The 16,493-nt window shown below is 32.1% G+C and overlaps 4 protein-coding genes across 9 annotated transcripts in view; 2 read left to right on the top strand and 2 right to left on the bottom strand.

Annotated features, from left to right (window-relative positions):
* The first annotated feature begins 169 nt into the window (after positions 1 to 169).
* Tmep (Transmembrane endosomal protein) lies at positions 170 to 5,034 on the top strand. Of its 2 annotated transcripts, none has more exons than XM_066744253.1 (6): positions 170 to 538; positions 1,100 to 1,304; positions 1,376 to 1,970; positions 2,054 to 2,292; positions 2,365 to 2,449; positions 3,867 to 5,034. In XM_066744253.1, exons 2-6 carry the CDS (start codon positions 1,107 to 1,109, stop codon positions 4,037 to 4,039), a joined length of 1,290 nt encoding a protein of 429 aa, XP_066600350.1. In that variant the 5' UTR covers positions 170 to 538; positions 1,100 to 1,106; the 3' UTR covers positions 4,040 to 5,034. The 2 variants fall into 2 exon arrangements, with proteins under 2 accessions (XP_066600350.1, XP_066600351.1); XM_066744254.1 differs by having other exon boundaries at positions 3,007 to 4,009.
* LOC136783900 (putative autophagy-related protein 11) lies at positions 4,424 to 9,632 on the bottom strand. 3 transcript variants are annotated; one of them, XM_066744249.1, is made up of 4 exons: positions 9,585 to 9,632; positions 8,729 to 9,523; positions 8,555 to 8,665; positions 4,424 to 8,481 (listed from the first exon to the last, which is right to left on the bottom strand). In XM_066744249.1, the coding sequence occupies exons 2-4, from the start codon at positions 8,813 to 8,815 to the stop codon at positions 5,674 to 5,676; spliced, it is 3,006 nt and encodes a 1,001-aa protein (XP_066600346.1). In that variant the 5' UTR covers positions 8,816 to 9,523; positions 9,585 to 9,632; the 3' UTR covers positions 4,424 to 5,673. The 3 variants fall into 3 exon arrangements, with proteins under 3 accessions (XP_066600346.1, XP_066600347.1, XP_066600348.1); XM_066744250.1 differs by having other exon boundaries at positions 8,729 to 9,446; positions 9,524 to 9,626; XM_066744251.1 differs by having other exon boundaries at positions 8,729 to 9,404; positions 9,524 to 9,615.
* Positions 9,633 to 9,873: 241 nt separating this feature from the next.
* Fdx2 (Ferredoxin 2) lies at positions 9,874 to 11,768 on the top strand. Of its 2 annotated transcripts, none has more exons than XM_066744236.1 (5): positions 9,874 to 10,113; positions 10,603 to 10,784; positions 10,989 to 11,101; positions 11,186 to 11,318; positions 11,387 to 11,768. In XM_066744236.1, the coding sequence occupies exons 2-5, from the start codon at positions 10,633 to 10,635 to the stop codon at positions 11,475 to 11,477; spliced, it is 489 nt and encodes a 162-aa protein (XP_066600333.1). In that variant the 5' UTR covers positions 9,874 to 10,113; positions 10,603 to 10,632; the 3' UTR covers positions 11,478 to 11,768. The 2 variants fall into 2 exon arrangements, with proteins under 2 accessions (XP_066600333.1, XP_066600332.1); XM_066744235.1 differs by having other exon boundaries at positions 10,071 to 10,226; positions 10,305 to 10,784.
* A 325-nt stretch (positions 11,769 to 12,093) lies between these two features.
* LOC136783842 (uncharacterized) overlaps positions 12,094 to 16,493 on the bottom strand; it is a 30,996-nt gene continuing 26,596 nt past the window's right edge. For both annotated transcript variants that reach the window (XM_066744156.1, XM_066744157.1), the window contains exons 3-5: positions 16,123 to 16,208; positions 15,449 to 15,573; positions 12,094 to 14,683 (exon numbers count right to left, since the gene is read on the bottom strand). In XM_066744156.1, the coding sequence (XP_066600253.1) occupies positions 14,153 to 14,683; positions 15,449 to 15,573; positions 16,123 to 16,208 (742 nt within the window). In that variant the 3' untranslated portion in view covers positions 12,094 to 14,152. The remainder of the gene's footprint in view (positions 14,684 to 15,448; positions 15,574 to 16,122; positions 16,209 to 16,493) is intronic.

A 16,493-nucleotide genomic window follows, 5' to 3' on the forward strand; every position in this document is an offset into this window, starting at 1 on the left:
GTTTATGTCACATTTATTATAGAATTTAAGTGCTTACTGCGCGCATATGCGTGACTCGGAACGCACCCAGAGAGTGTACGTGCAGAGTATATACATATTACGTGTGATTGAGTATAAGGATGTGTATAAATATACACACAAAAGGTTTAGTAGACGTAGAGTAGGGGAATGCGGGGATAACGGATTTGTAAAAAAGAACTCGCGTAAGTAGCGGCTGTGGTTGTGCAAACAGTTCCATTATCTTTTTATTGGCCGTGAAGAAGTGTATTCGCGAAAATTTAAATGTCCATGAACTTTGTGGTGTTGAAATAGTAAAACGAACAGGTACGTTACAATGTTGTGGGGAACTAATAAAACTCGATGATCTGTTCATCGTCGAGGGAACGCAAGGAGAACGACTTTTTTTGGAGTAAATCGGAGTCATCTTGCTCCGTTTTGCGGAAGGTCACCAAGCAGTTACAGAGAATCCAAAAGTTACACCGAGTTGTCAATAAAAATAACAAAATTCAACGTGAATCTCAGTCTGGAAGTTAAACAGGTTAGCAATTATTGACTTTCTCATTAATTAAGAAAAACAGTGCAAGGTGAACGGGCACTCGGTCATCTTAGTCAAGTGTGCATGTGTACATATGTTTTGCCTAGTGAACAACGATCAACAAACCTTTACTTCTACCTTTTCCATCTAGCACAAATTTAAATTGTCCTCTACCAAAAATAAATAACCTTTTTATTATCGCTATTATTATTATTGATTTTCCATGCATTTTCTAACTTCTCTTTTCTTGTCATCCATTTGTGTATATATATGTTTGTGTTTATGATAGTATAATAAAAGATGGTCAACAAGTGGAGGACCACTGCATTTTAAAGAGCCTAGAAATTTAAACTATTCTAATAAAAGAATAAAATATGATTTTGATTAGTGTCACTTTTAACTTTACACTAAGTTTATACCATCTTCCTGTAACATTGTGTGATGCCTTACTTTTTCACTTTCACTTGATAGATCTTAAGAAAATACATACATAGTAGCACGTTTGTGAAATATATAATTAGAATATTAAATTATTCTTATACCTTAGCTAAAAAGTACTTTCAGATTGAGGATGTTACTTACCATGGCTAACACAATTGGGACAGAAGCATCTACAATTTTAAACTCTGCGATTAACAATATGACAGCAATTACTGCTACAGAGAAGAGTTTATCTCCAAAGGACTCAATGATCTTTTTACAAACACGTACTGCTCAATTTATAGCTGGATTTTTTGTTGGAGCAGCCCTTTCATTAACCTGCCAACAAGTAAAAATCTTTTTTATTATAGCACAAATGTTTGCTATATCAACAGAATAATGAAAAAAAACTGTTTCTAGATTTATCACCATTTGAGGTGGTACACAAATCCATCTGAACAACGTTGGATAGTGAGAATCCTATTCATTGTCCCAATATATGCCACATATTCTTGGATTTCGTTGTTATTCTTTAACAGCGAAAGTTATTATGTATACTTCTTCACTGTACGGGACTGTTATGAAGCATTTGTTATATACAACTTTATGTCCTTATGCTACGAGTACCTGGGTGGAGAAGGGAACATCATGTCTGAAATAAGAGGAAAACCAATACGTTCCAGCTGTTTATATGGAACATGTTGTCTTGTTGGAAAGACATATACCATTGGATTTTTAAGATTCTGCAAACAAGCAACTTTACAGTTTTGTCTTGTGAAACCTCTGATGGCATTTGTTATAATATTCCTTCAAGCATTTGGTCATTATAGAGATGGAGATTTGTCTTTAGATAATGGTTATATATACATAACATCAATTTATAATATCAGTGTATCCTTAGCCCTATATGGGCTATTTCTCTTCTATTTTGCTACTAGAGACCTGCTTACTCCATTTGAGCCAGTCTTAAAATTTTGCACAGTGAAAAGCGTTATTTTTCTATCGTTTTGGCAAGGTAATTGACATGATAACTTTTATCAGTACACAGTATGGTAACTTTTCCTATTTTTGTTATATTAAACTTATCTTACTTCTTAGGTGTTTTGTTGGCAATCCTTGAAAAGGCAAATGTAATTTCACCATTAATAAGTGACAATGGTAAAACCAGTGTTGGTACAGTATCTGCTGGCTATCAGAACTTCTTGATTTGCATTGAAATGCTGTTCGCTGCTATTGCATTACGCTATGCATTTCCTTATCAAATTTATTCAGCTGGCTGTGTAACAGACTCAAGAGGACGGAGTGTCACAATGCAAAGTATTAGCAGTAGCTTAAAGGTAAATTTTTGATAGTACATAATAACTTTGTAAATATAAGAGCAAAAAATATTTGAAATTTTAATTAAATAGGAAACAATGAATCCAAAAGATATTATGACAGATGCCATCCACAACTTTCATCCACAATACCAACAATATACTCAATACAGCTCAGGTATGCAATTATTTTTAACTATTTATTTATCAACATTTAATTATTCTGTTTATTAGATATTTTATTTGTATAAAGAATTCATCAAAAAACGTTATTTTTACCAAGAAAGCTTATAATTCTGTTTAGCATGACATAATATAAATATTGCTCATAAATTTTTGCATACTCGTGAAATTTTAAAGTTTCATCATTTGCATTCTGTAAGTCTTACCATATGATGTTATTGATTTTTAAAAGGGAAATGTATTTTATAGATAGAAATTAAGTGGGTCAATTTATGCAATGTTATATAATATTTCATTATCAAAATTGTATTATTGCAATGCTTTAATTGCAGGCTTTTGCTTTTGTAAATAATTAATTTCATATATAGTTTAATATGCATCAATCGCACACTAATCAAGTCACTTAATTTCATTCCTACACAAAATAAGTGTTCATAAATTTAATGCTTCGAGAGAAATAGTGCAGTTAGGTGAATTAACGAAAAATCATTTATAATAATCTGTGCCAATCAAGAGCCATGATTTTGAGGCACTCTGTTTAATGTTTTTCAGACGTTAATACCAACTTGCCGTACGAAAAACTATGAATGCGCAAGACATCAGTTTTTTATTTTCAAGACATTGGAGATTGGACTTTAAATGGAGCTTGAAAGATTCAAAATGCATCAGTATACTTTATTTTGAGTACCATAAGTTTATTTTTACACAAATGCTTCAATTTTGGGTACAAAATACTAAGCTAAAGACTTAGTTACTCTAGATTATTAAAATAAAAATGTTGCTTTATGTACTGCAAATACGTTGATACAAAGTGACATCACTTAAAATGCTTTCGGGACTATTAACGCATAAATCTTTCAAGGGAATGGTGTATTTTTACATTGCATTACTCTTAAATAAAATAGATACGGGACTCAAGACTACTTAACTTTTATCTTACAGAGATCGCGTACAAATATTTAGTTTCTATGCTAAGGGAAAAGATAGCATTATATAATAACGTCCGCTTCATTATTTTATATTATTAATAATGACATCAATGTAGCATCTAAGCATGCAAACTTCTTACTCCTTAATGAACGAGACCTTAACTCTCTTAACATATTGTAAGACTATTACACATACTTTAACATTAATTGCATGATAGCAGCTTGGAGTCATTATTTCCGAAAACTTGCATGAAGTATTCCGTTGATATGCCTGCATTAATGTGTTACAATACTGTGTAAAATATGAATGGTATATTTTATCGAAATTACGGTTCAATATAAATAGCGAAATGACCATTTTTCATATGTGAATTGCCATAAGTATTAAGTTCTTTATTCGCGAATTTCTATAAGCATATTTCTTCGTGGCCGATGCACCTAAGTCGTTTCTTGCCTATGATAATACATGATAAATATAATCAGGAGCTCCTAAAGGACAGCGCGGTATGCGGGTATCCAGTTTTGACCCAGATGATCCACAAAACATGCCAGTTCCTCCACCACAGAGGCGAAATAATCATCAGCGTGTTGCGACCATCTCACAAAATTATAATGAAAAAACTATGCTGTTGAGTAGCGACGACGAGTTTCAATAGACGCACGCTTCACTATCACAGAAAGGCTTACCTACTCCTACTACTACTACTACTACTATTACACTCATTCTGCGACAGAATGTGTCCCTTCAAGAAGCTCTAGTGGCTTAAAATTATTTTCAAAAATTCTGATGAAAGAATTGCGTGTTCGGTTTCACCGAGCGCAGAATATTAACTCTTCGAAACAAAGTACATGAAAAATTGTTCGGGGTATAAGAGTACATTGTATCGTATTACGATAATTCCCCCTGATGTTAAATCCATGTTATTATATGTATTATGTTATACACGATGTAAGCATAGTATAGAGATATTTATTTTAATATACTCTCGTATTTAAGATGCATTTTTTGTAGGCATGGTTCTGCTGGGCTAAAAATAACGTTCTCTTTTACGATCATTTTTTATTTATAGCAAATACACGTGTACAGTACTTAAATCGAAACGAGAATTGTATTTATATTGCGATATAATTTTATATATCAGATAGTAGCAGATTTCTTACAAATTGCATCATTTTACGCTTGAGTATATTGATTCGAGAGAATCGTTTTTAGATAAAAAATAATACGATCACCAATTTCCTTAAAGGAGTAAGCTAATACTGTAAATGATCAGTATACATTACGTTTTAATGCAGCTCGAATCACAACACAACGCCTTCTTGTTTTTAGGTTTACTGAATTAATGCATATGTATATATATAAATAACTTTAATATAGAGTGTACTTTACTTAGTATTGCATACTTTTAAAGTTTTCTTCGAACAGTAGGTTTCAGTAACAAACAAGACACAACATAAAAAAATAAAAAAAGACGATAAAAGAAAAGTGTTAAAAAGATATAATATATAATAGCTTTTATCTTAAAGATGTATAAGCCAAATCTGCCGTTTTGTGTACAAAACCATACCTATAACCTGGTATATTTTTATGACCAAAAAGAATGGATATCTTGTATGTTTTGCTTAAGCTATAAATGATGAAAAAATTGTATTCATTTGTTGATCATTAAAGAAAATATACCGGATTAAATCTAAAACGTCCAAAATCACCTTTAAATTTATAGTTCACAATCTCAATCATACTAAAAATATGATGCATTTTAAATGGGTTAAAAATAATAAACTAATAAATGAAGTATCTTTGATGGTAAATCAATGAACTTTAGTTGGATATATTTTCCAAAAATTTATTTTAGTGTTTGATAATTTCCTTTCATTTATTTATAATATCATCTTTCATTACAGTATAAATACAATACAGTAAATATTTATATGTAATAAATATCTTTACAAAGTACCACAGCTACTAATAAAAAATAACAAATTGTACAAGATATGTAAAAAAATTATTTACTCTAATGGATACTTTAAGCTACAAGGAGGCTGTATCTGATACTTGTAAAAAAATCTCGTGTTAGAATTTAGCAGCATTTTTATCAACTACACGTAATTAGAATAATTCTATTACGTTCAATTACTATCTGGTGTAAAAATAATTTTCCATACATTTGATACTTTTTTTCGGTTTACAAAAAATATAACACATTCTATAACAGATATATATGTTTTACCGTACTGAAATCACGGCTACATTGGATCGGTTGAAAAAATCTCTTATTGTACCAACGAGCTACCAGCCAATCCAGTATGTCTTTTTCTTAGTAACAATTTTCTTCCAACCATGCCATGGTAAATTTATGTCAGTATCAGTTAGAGCATTATTAAATAAGTCTGACATGTGTTGATTCTGTCCAGAAGCTGTAGTAATATTTACGTGTTTTCGATTTTTGTCTTCTTCCTCGATATCTTGATAGCATAACTGTTCATCCATGTAGCCAACGGAACTTGTTTCATCGTTCGTATACTTTGTATATTCTTTATTGACATCTCTTTTAGCTACTCGACTTGTGCCAACCTCGGTCCATTTATTCTCATTTGCATTGACCAAATTGTTCGTTTTAGCATTATCGTTTGTATCTTCGACTATTGGTTTAAAACCAATAGACCTTAGTTGCGCGATCCTAACGGCACTGTCTACCGTATCTATTGGAACAAACGCTGATCCTGACTGTCCAAAGTTGCTTTCGCTCGCGATACATTCATTATTTTGTGCAATTTTTGTCCTGCGAGATGCGACCAAACTTTCCAAATAACCCGGGAGCTTCTCAGATTCATTCTGTAAAGCTTCTATTTTTAATTCTTCATCGTCAGTTATTTCCGATTTAATGGAAAGGCTCTCGCAGGTAGAATTATTAGAATGTTCGCGACGTCTTGGAAATTCATCTGAGTAAAGCTCTACCGATGGCTCGCGAAGAAGAGTGCATTGTATACCTACGTCACAAGATTTTTCGAAAGATTCTCTCTTATTTAAAGTGCGTTTGGCTCGTTTTAAGTTTTGCGATTTACTTATGGTATTATCTACAAAAATATTCTCCGAATGTGCTGCTTTCAATCTTTTATGCTGTATGCTGTAATCGTTCAATGAATGTTTTGCCTCATCATTTGATTTATTGGATCGACGTTTTCGACTTTCGGAAGGAGCCAAAGAATCGCACGTCTGTGAATTTGCGCGTTTCACACGTTTATAAATATTGTTGGAATCTGTGGACTTCTTTCTATTTCTAAATTCAGATTTAGTATATGTTTTCGTATTATTCACTGATAAAGTTTCCATGGAACTAAAACGATGAGATTTCATTAATACATTATTTATGCAACGCAATCTTCTATTACGAGGACCTCTAGTTATTGGGTCCATTTTTGCGTTTATAATCAAATTCGCGATTTCTCTTCTTGGTCTGTGCCGAGGTTTCATATTTTTACCGGAAAACGATTCTTTCTTCAATATTTTTGCCTTTCCACCCCCTAAATGTCTCTTTAGCTTATCCTTCCTCACAGTACTTCGAGTTATTAATGCCGAATCTTTTATTGTAGATGAAAACCTATTTGATTTTAAATTACGTTTCTTTCGAAATATTTCCAAGTTTTCTTTTGCCTCTTTAGTTGGCTTATAAGTTTTGACAATAGACAGATCTCTATTTTTCACTTTTATATTTTTGCCTTCAATATTTCTGTTCAATTTGACACGTTTATTTGGAGATTTTTTTTTCATTGTGTCGCAAGAGACTACTTTGTGGGACGATGCCCATACATCGGAATCCCCAAGGGGAAGACCTATCATGCTATCTATTAACATTTTGGATAATGGGTGATATTTCTTCTTATTAATTAATTTAAGAATTTTGTCTGGTGTTAATGTAGTTAGTGAATTATTCAACAAAAGATCTGGAGCGTTTTCAGTGGCTACTTTATTTAAGTCTGTATCACTAAGTTGTTCATCTACACATTGCATTTCTTTTCTACAATATTTTGGCAAATCCAATGCCTGACTTTCATGATTAACAATGTTATCAATTCGATTCGATTTATTATAAATCCTATCCATTTTTATTTCACTATTCGCTTGATTTTTATCATCCTTTGGCAAAATAAATTTATCAGTTTGAATTACAGCTTGTCTAACAATATTAGAGGGTTTGTAAGTTTTGCAAAAAGTCGCAGCAGAAACTTTTTTCAAGTCTTGTGGAATATTACATGATGAATCGTAAAGATCAGTTCTTATGGATATATTTGTGTTCTTTGTTTTAAATCCTCTTATGTCGAAATGTGGCAAAACCTCTTGGCTATTACCTATGGGTTTTGCTGCATTATCATTTTCCAAAGTAACTTGATCTTTTTTGAAAACTGTTCGAACAGCTGTTAAAGAGTCCAAAATACTTCTTTGATGGTCAGCTGTATCTGTACATTTTTTGTCTAAATATTCTTTATACTTGTTTTTTAAATTTGTTCGGTCATCTCTAATATTGGTACAAGATGGATATAGACAATTTCTTATTTCTGATTCGGAGTATATACAAGGTTTAACACTGTCTAAATTTTTCGACTGTTCTTCTTCAGAGACAATAATACTTTTATCATTTATAACAGGTACTTCTGTTTTCTCTGTTAATACTTGATCCTCTATTTTACTTAGTGCATATTTATGACACTCTGTTCGATCAGAATTAATACCAATCCAATGTGAGATAATGATATATAACCCATCATACCTACAGCCCGTTTTTGGTGCATGGCTATTTGATAAATTATAACTTCTAATCAATCTAAGTGGTATTTGATGTTTAAAATTGAAGATAAGAGGATCTTCATCTTGTTTTTCCTTAAGATAATTTTGGCCAGTAAGTGTTAAAAAGTCTCCACAATCTGCATCTTCATTTAAATTTCTGCGTGATGTACATACTGATGTTACTCCGAAGGGTCCTTTCTCTAAATCTTCACTGAATGGAACATGAACACGGTCTCTTGAACAGTCCATTCTTATGCCCCACCAAAACCCTGGTGAGAAACCATTTATTGGTCCATAAATATATCTTGTGTTCTATGGAAAGATACAACATACCGTAAAGGATAGATAAAATACACAGTAAAAATCAAGAATGACAATAAACTACCTGCTTTTCTTGTTGCAGAGAATTCTGATTGGTGACTTTACTGCCTGAAGCATTTTCGCGGTTAATTTTTTCAAACAATTTATTTAAGTCATCATGCTTAAATTCTTTAGGCTAAAAGTAAAAGATATTTGTAAATTGACCGAATTTGTTATGCTAACCTCTAAAACTACATACCTTGAACTGACTACGCAATTCCTTTATTATTTTCTCATTTTCATCCACTGTATTCAAACGATAATTTATTCCAACCTTTTTAGCCATTTTAAAAAACAATTTGATTAAATTTTTTAACTTATTTCCATATCATTTTTTATAACGATCAACAGCATACATAGCTAAAGTAAAGTATAGTATAATAAATTTAAGCAAAATATAAAAGAGAAACAAATATAAGCATATTTATACTGCCATAACTGTAAACATTAAAGTTGTTAAAAAGCACAGAAAAACACTAATAGAATAGTATTCACGTATAGTTCATATATTTGGAATCATATAGAATACATATATAAAATAACAATATATGTGTACGCATTTGTTTGGTGTGTCAGTGTAATACAGTCCGTAACACTTTATGTATATACAGGGTGTCCTAGTTGAGCAGTGTGTAATATAATATAGGTAGGTACGTATAACAACATACAATTCTGCAGGTAAAACAAAAACATTTTTTCATATAATTATATGTCCCAATAAGGCATTCTCTTAAAGCAACAGTCCACTGCAACTTATTTCTTCACTTTATTATATAAATGTCTCAATTAATACTAAAAATCTTTAGTAAACCTTATTCATTGAACTGTAGTACGTATAGGCGAATATTGAAAAATCGCAGATGACTTACCTAAAACTAGAAAAAGTCACTTGGTAGCACTTCAAAATTCACTACGTCCTGTAATTGCATTGCAATTAGATAACTAAAATTTCTAATTTGCTTTGAAAGTAAAGCGGAATATGAAGGGAACACACCTATTGACAAACTATTAATTGGTATTACAATATACATTATTAATATTGCATATGATATTACCGCAGTTGTGAGTTGAGTATTACTAAAAATGAAACGGGAGAATTGCTCATGCGGAGATTGCGGAGTCCCGCGGCATTGAGCCACTATTCTCAGTTCGCTCACAGTTAATAGCCGAACGCACTCGGCTAGTACGAACAATTATTTTAGAACAGTTTTGGAGTTTAATTTGAAAGCTATAGGAGCTATAGGACTTTCCGTATTGGATCGAAAAAATAAATGGGGATCGAATTAATTAAGATTACCCAATAAGTGAAACTCATTTCAAGAATAGGAAAAGAAAAAAGAGTTTTATTTTATGGCCGTACAAAAGAATTCTTTCCAAATTCCTTAAAACTATAGGTATTAGCGTTTGTAAGAACCTTCGAAACACTCATGAAAATAAACCTTTATTTGTTTCTGCTTAACTATTTGTTACTTGCTCTTTAATGCTCTTTAATAACTTATGACTACTATGTTATGACGGACAAAGGGATTGTTAAATAGTTAAAAGTCTTTATTCGTTCGCTTTTGTCGATGTCAACTAGTAAAGGTAATCAGACTTTGATCTATCCCTGTAAGCTAACAGCAAAAAATCGTCGGTCAGATTCATAGCACAATGAAATTTCCTTTTTTGTATACGTGGAGGTTAAGTGCAACAGCCAGGTCAGTCCCGTCAGTCAGGTTAGATTAGGTTTTGGACACAACTGACGTAACGTAATCCAACATTGCTTATGCATTCAGTGGTAGGGTCCTGAGTAAATAGGAAGGAGAGACGAGAAAGAGAGAGAGAGAGAGAGAGTCACTCGAGAGGAGAGATGTCGAGTTTCTGTTAGCAGTGAGAGATTTCATAACCTCATCGGAATTCAGTCACTTTCTGTTGCTTTCCTTAAGTTCCGTCCGTATATCTATAAGCTATTCAACAAACACCCTTGGAAAGCATGCGACTACTTCGTGAAAGTTGTATTGCCTTGTTTTAAAACTAGTCAAAACTTACGATAGCTTTGTACGCTTAGGTGCTGTGAAATCTATAATATTGCAGGACATAATAGTTTAATTCAGAAACGTAAATATGGCTTTAATACACAAAATACAGCAATTAACAAAACCACTTTCAAGCGTGAGTCGGAGCTACTTGAAGTACAAAAGTGATTTAATTTCTCCTGTTTTTCAATCCGTACGTCATGCGACGTCGACATCCCAGCCTCAGTCTGAAAAGAAAGAGTAAGTGAATATCTTAAGTAGTACTATTAATGTTTTATAGAAAACCATTTTATATTTTATTAAATATTAATGTCTCTTGGCACTAAAATTAAACCCATTTAATAATGCAACTTAATTGTACTATTTTTTTTTTCAAACATGCAATAACATAATGGTATCTTTCATGATAAAGTGGATCAATTTAGCAAATTGTATGTTACATAGGGTAAAAGTGACATTTATCCGAGCTAATGGGGAAAGAATTGAGGCCAAAGGCAAAGTAGGAGATACTTTGTTAGATATTGTTGTTAATAATGAAATTGATTTAGATGGATATGGTATGTTACTTGAACTTTTTTTTTCTTTTTAAATGTGTTGTTTTAGTGTTTATAATAGTGGCAATACTTTAAATTTCTTTGCAGGAGCCTGTGAAGGAACATTGACTTGCAGTACCTGTCATTTAATTTTTCCAAAGGAAATTTATGATCAACTACCTGAGAAGCCTACAGATGAGGAACTAGATATGCTTGATTTAGCTTATGATCTTACTGATACGTATGTAAAATAATAAGTACAATATCTTTTATTCATGATTGGTGTTTTTTATATTAACTAAATTTCAGATCTAGGCTTGGATGCCAAATAGTCATGAGTAAAGAATTAGATGGTATAGAAGTAAAGGTTCCATCAACAATTAATGATGCAAGAACATAACATAAACCAGTTTTAGCTCTTTAAATGAACTTTGGTTAGTAGAGCACTGGTGCTATTAAAGATATCTAATATGGACTACAAAGATATATATAAAAAAAAATTCTCATTTGAATCTTAGAGATAATTATTTTAATGTAGAAATTATAATGTATATATTGAAGAAACTATTTTACACATTGAAAAAATTTAAACATTACATGAAAAATTTTAATCATGTATGAGTTTAATGTTTAAATATATTTTTTATCGTGAAGCGAAATAATGAAATATAAAACAAACTATTACATTATAGTGATTTTCTTTGTATATTCATAACCCAATTTTTTTTTGATAAGATGAAAAACCTCAAATAATTTAGTTTAAAATCCAAGAGAAATTGAAATACTTAGTACATAGAATATTTAAAAAAAAAAGATTACCATATTATTTTTTTGTTCCATTGAAAGAAATAATCTTATCTCTGTTTTTTGATATTATCTGAACAGCTATCTTGAAAAACAATATATGTTCCATTTTCAACAGAACAATTGTAAATATTTTTGTTACTGAATTATTTATAAATTTATTCACTAAGAAGATATGTAAATATTAAGATAGCATTGTTGTTAATCCATAATAATATTCAGAATAATTTATTTTCTATTTTATTAGATACAGGATTAGAGTACACATATGATATATCAGATATTACATCATTTATATGCAGTACATAAAGCTAAAACACTTTTGTACTAAACATTTTATATAAACCTAAATTATTTTATATATCATCGTGTACTACCTGTAAATACAATATTGCTATACTACTTACAAACTTTGTAAAAAGTAATATAACGTTAGAAAAATTTACATATTTTCAGTCCTTTACCCTGCCCATTTCAAATGCATGTTGAAAATATGGAATACTCTAAACTTATTATTTACGTATGTACATTAGACATTAAATAAACTTTTAATTTAATAAATTTTTCTGTTTAAGATTTGTTCAAAATTTTTATAAATTCACACCTTAGACAGAAAAAATGATATATATATATATATATATATACCAAATTTTTAGGAATAGATTAAGAGAACGATAGATTTTAATTCTAACGTAAATATTTTTTACATTGTTGAAGACGTTACATTTTTTAAAATTTTCTAAATGAAGAAGTGCTCATGAATGATTGTAAATACACGCATAGTGGATAACGCAGATGTTTAGTTGACTGATCTCGTAATTCGGTAATAATTAATATATTAGATTTTAAGTATTCACAGAATAATACTGCATATACCATTATCAATCAAGAAAGTGGATATATGTTTTAACTTTGCACACAAATCTTAAGTACTAATGTCTATTTCTTTTGGTGGCTCACATGCTCCGATATGTTGGTCATACGCTATTATACCGATAAATATTGATAACGATATTAAAGGTTTTAAAAGGCATTTGTCACAATATTTATTCAATAAATATTTATTAATGCGGAATTATTTGCATCATTCTGCGTAGACAAGAAACAAAGTCGCAGATGCTGTTAAGATTGAAAAATTTTCAAAGTCAATATTATATAGCCAAAAATCTATGATCTGAAGCTTTCGTGAAGACGAAAGTGATCTAGGACTAGAGGTTTTGCGAGTTAGAATCTAATGCATTATTGACAAAATGAAGGAAAAGTAATATAACTTGTTCTTTGTTTGTACAATTAAAAAGTCAAGAACTTGTAAAATAATTTAATTTGACATTTTATCAACAATAGCAGGAACCAAATGTATCGAAACAAATAGTTGTTAAAGTATACAATGTAATTGTAACATACAATGAAATGCGTTTTAGTTCAAAAGAATATAAAACGAATCTGGTTAATTTTCGTGTGTTTTAAATATATTTTTATTTTAGTTGTTGCGCCAGCGCTACAACACAGCTCCAATAAAAGTTATTGTAAAATATTATTATTAACCCTTTATGGCAGGGAGTGGTCGATATATCGATCAGTAGTAAATGTAGTGATTCTACGGATGATATTTGTTATACATATAGTCAAGTTTAGCAAAAAAAAAACAAGAATCGAGTTCAATAGAAAATTTCCCGTCCTTAAAGGGTTGTAGATGTTGTTTCAGTTTCTAAAACAACAAAATTTATATTAGCAATTAATAAAAAGCTTATTATAATTTTCAGTTCCTGCCAATTAGATTGAGATAAATACAAAATTGTTGCAACTGCATTAAAAGTCTCAACTCTCCAAATGTTTATTGGAATGGGCAGTGATTAATTGAAGTTTGTCCGCGTAAAAACTGTTTATCAAATTCTATGACAAGTGATGCAGTATCTTTCTAATCCAGCTAATTAATCAGATGGAATAAGAAAGAGAGTACCATAGACTATACAAACGGTGCTACGTATCTTTAAACGTTCTAAACTTGTTGCTATAATTATGATTAAAAATTTCAACGGCCAAATGACAATCAAGCATCTCCTTAACTCTATTATTTATATATTTAGATCATTGTTTGTCTCTTATAAAGCAGTAACGTTTCAATAGAATGTTAATCTCACGCTAATGCTATCAAGGCTTTAATAATAGTAATGTAAGGACATCGCTAATAATCTAAGCTCGACATTTATATAATTGGTAGATTTTTAAGGCAAGTACATTGATTACCACAGAAGGGTAATATTGGAAAAGTCAAACCAGGGTTGACAGTTCGTGTGGGCTATTGGTGGTGGCCGCACTGCTCAGATCTAAAGTGGCTGCCGGTAATCCAGGGCTTATGCTACCACTAGTCTCCCTCGGTAAATGTTGTGACCTGTTGAGCTTGTTGCTGGGACTCGGTGGGGATCTATCGGCAGGTGTTGCTGGCGGGGTAAGACCGTTTCTGTGCCCATTGATACTGTGATTATGCACTGGTCCTAATGACGTTGGCGACGTCAGCAACAAAGAAGGTGACATTGACACGTGTCGGTGATGGTGATGATGATGTTGCTGGAATTGCGAGCCCCTACCGTGAGGCCCTAAAGTGGCGCTGGAGAGCGTAGCATTAAATGCTCCAACTTTCGGTGCGCATGCGCCGTGATGCAACGTGTTCATAGCTCGCACATGCGACTGTTGATTATGCTGAAGTTGGTGGTGCTGCTGCAGCTGTTGCTGCTTCCTCTGCAGCTGTGCCGCAACTTCGCACTGCTCCCGAGCAATCGCCTTTACCGCGTTCGTCTTCTCCTGCAACGATAATTACTTTTAATTTCTCTCGTGCAGCGTTATATATAAATTCTTGTAATCAACGAAACTCTTATTTTACGACTACAATATTTTCCTGAAGCAAGAAAAATCTACTATTTAGGTTAACTACTTTTACAATAATACTAGCAATAATACTATACAACAGTGGTCAGTTTAAATTATGAAGTAATAAGTGAGGACAACAATAATTACAGATTAGAATAGGTTAACGTTAGCTTCACGACAGGATCAAGCGTTATAACGGAATCGCTAAGGAAATGTATGCCCTTTTAAGATAGAACGGCACCTTTATCCTCAATTGGATATATTCTGCTTCGGGTGTTTTAACTGATTTGTCGTGTTTACCGGAATTATGTAATAAGCTGTTACAACCCACACACAAAAACCCGTTAAGCTGCTAGTTTCAAGACAGTCTACGTAATATATACATATTAGAAGAAGAGTCGAGGGTCTTTTCATAAAGTCTGATGCGATTTAGGTGGGACAATAGGCGAGAGTGTAAACAGCGGATAATATAATGGGAATAAAGCCGTTACACGTTATGCTAATCGTGTAGCTACGGGTGCACGTAAGTCCGTGCAACAGTTTGAAGGGGTTTGAAAGCTAACCTCAACGCGCCAAGATAAATGGAAATGATTAGCAGTCCCTGCAAGTTCTCGAGTGCTACCGAGATGCACATAACGAGATATTTTCTAAAATACTGGTGTATTAGTTTTTAGACTATATAGACTCTCTGATACTCACTTTCTGCCATATGAAGACGTTGTGAACCATGGCGCATCCACAAAATACAATGCCGAGTCCAATGAAAACCGACGTGACTATAGCCGGCGTTGAATGAAATTGAATGAACGTGTACAATATCATACCTGAAATGCAAAGAAATTTAATGGCAATTCTTCATAATGTATATGTATGGAGAGCACGTTAATTACTTTTACTGAAGTTGTGTAAAGTTAATTGTGAGACTCAGGGATAATGCTTTTCCTATTCATCGTGTAAGGAGCATTGTTTAAGCGGTGTATTTCAGGAACCTTTAACTTAATAGACTGTAAGTAATAAAATGAGGTGTCCCCTAAGTTTTCTCGCGTAATTTATGGTTCCCACATTTTTCTAAGCCTGCTTGCGTACCCGCATAGACTGTTTAATTAATCTGACTCTACCACCGTTATAATTTCTACTATTATAGTCAATATAATTTTCAAAAAAATAAAATAAAATAAAATAAAATTTCAAGTTTAATTAATAATAATCTAATGTATTTATAAGCCTAGTCTCAAAGAAACCTAATTGAATCGGGAAAGGCTATTATTGACCGCAGCGTATAATAATCGTGAACTCAATCAGATCCTGAAGAGTTGAATGGTAAGCTTTAATCGAATCGATCGTAGCTGTAATAATGGATAAAATATCCTTACCGGTCAAGAAGACTGGAATGCTAATGAAAAAGCCCCCAACCGCACACACACGGCTGATGGATGATTTTTGCAGGTACTTGTTACTCCTGAAATAAAGAAAAATCGAATAAAGGCAAAGTCTCACGAGTTAGTGATAATTGGACTATAAAAGAACACGTTTTGGCCGATGCAGTGTCAAGATATGTATACACACAGGCCCTGCTCGCAGGACATTATGATTCAAAGAAACATTTAGCAAGTGTTATAATAAAAAAATCATTTTTAATCTCCAAAATGAATTATCAAACGGTTTCAACAAGTTTCGGGTCCCTCGTACGTCGAATGGACAGCGATAAGCCTAACACCGCTCGTTGAATCAGATGATGTAGTAA

The sequence above is a fragment of the Prorops nasuta genome, unplaced genomic scaffold (genome assembly GCF_024137725.1).
Source record: "Prorops nasuta isolate Cenicafe-Biocafe unplaced genomic scaffold, Cenicafe_Pnas_1.2 PNAS00038, whole genome shotgun sequence".
NCBI classification, from domain to species: Eukaryota; Metazoa; Arthropoda; class Insecta; order Hymenoptera; family Bethylidae; genus Prorops; species Prorops nasuta.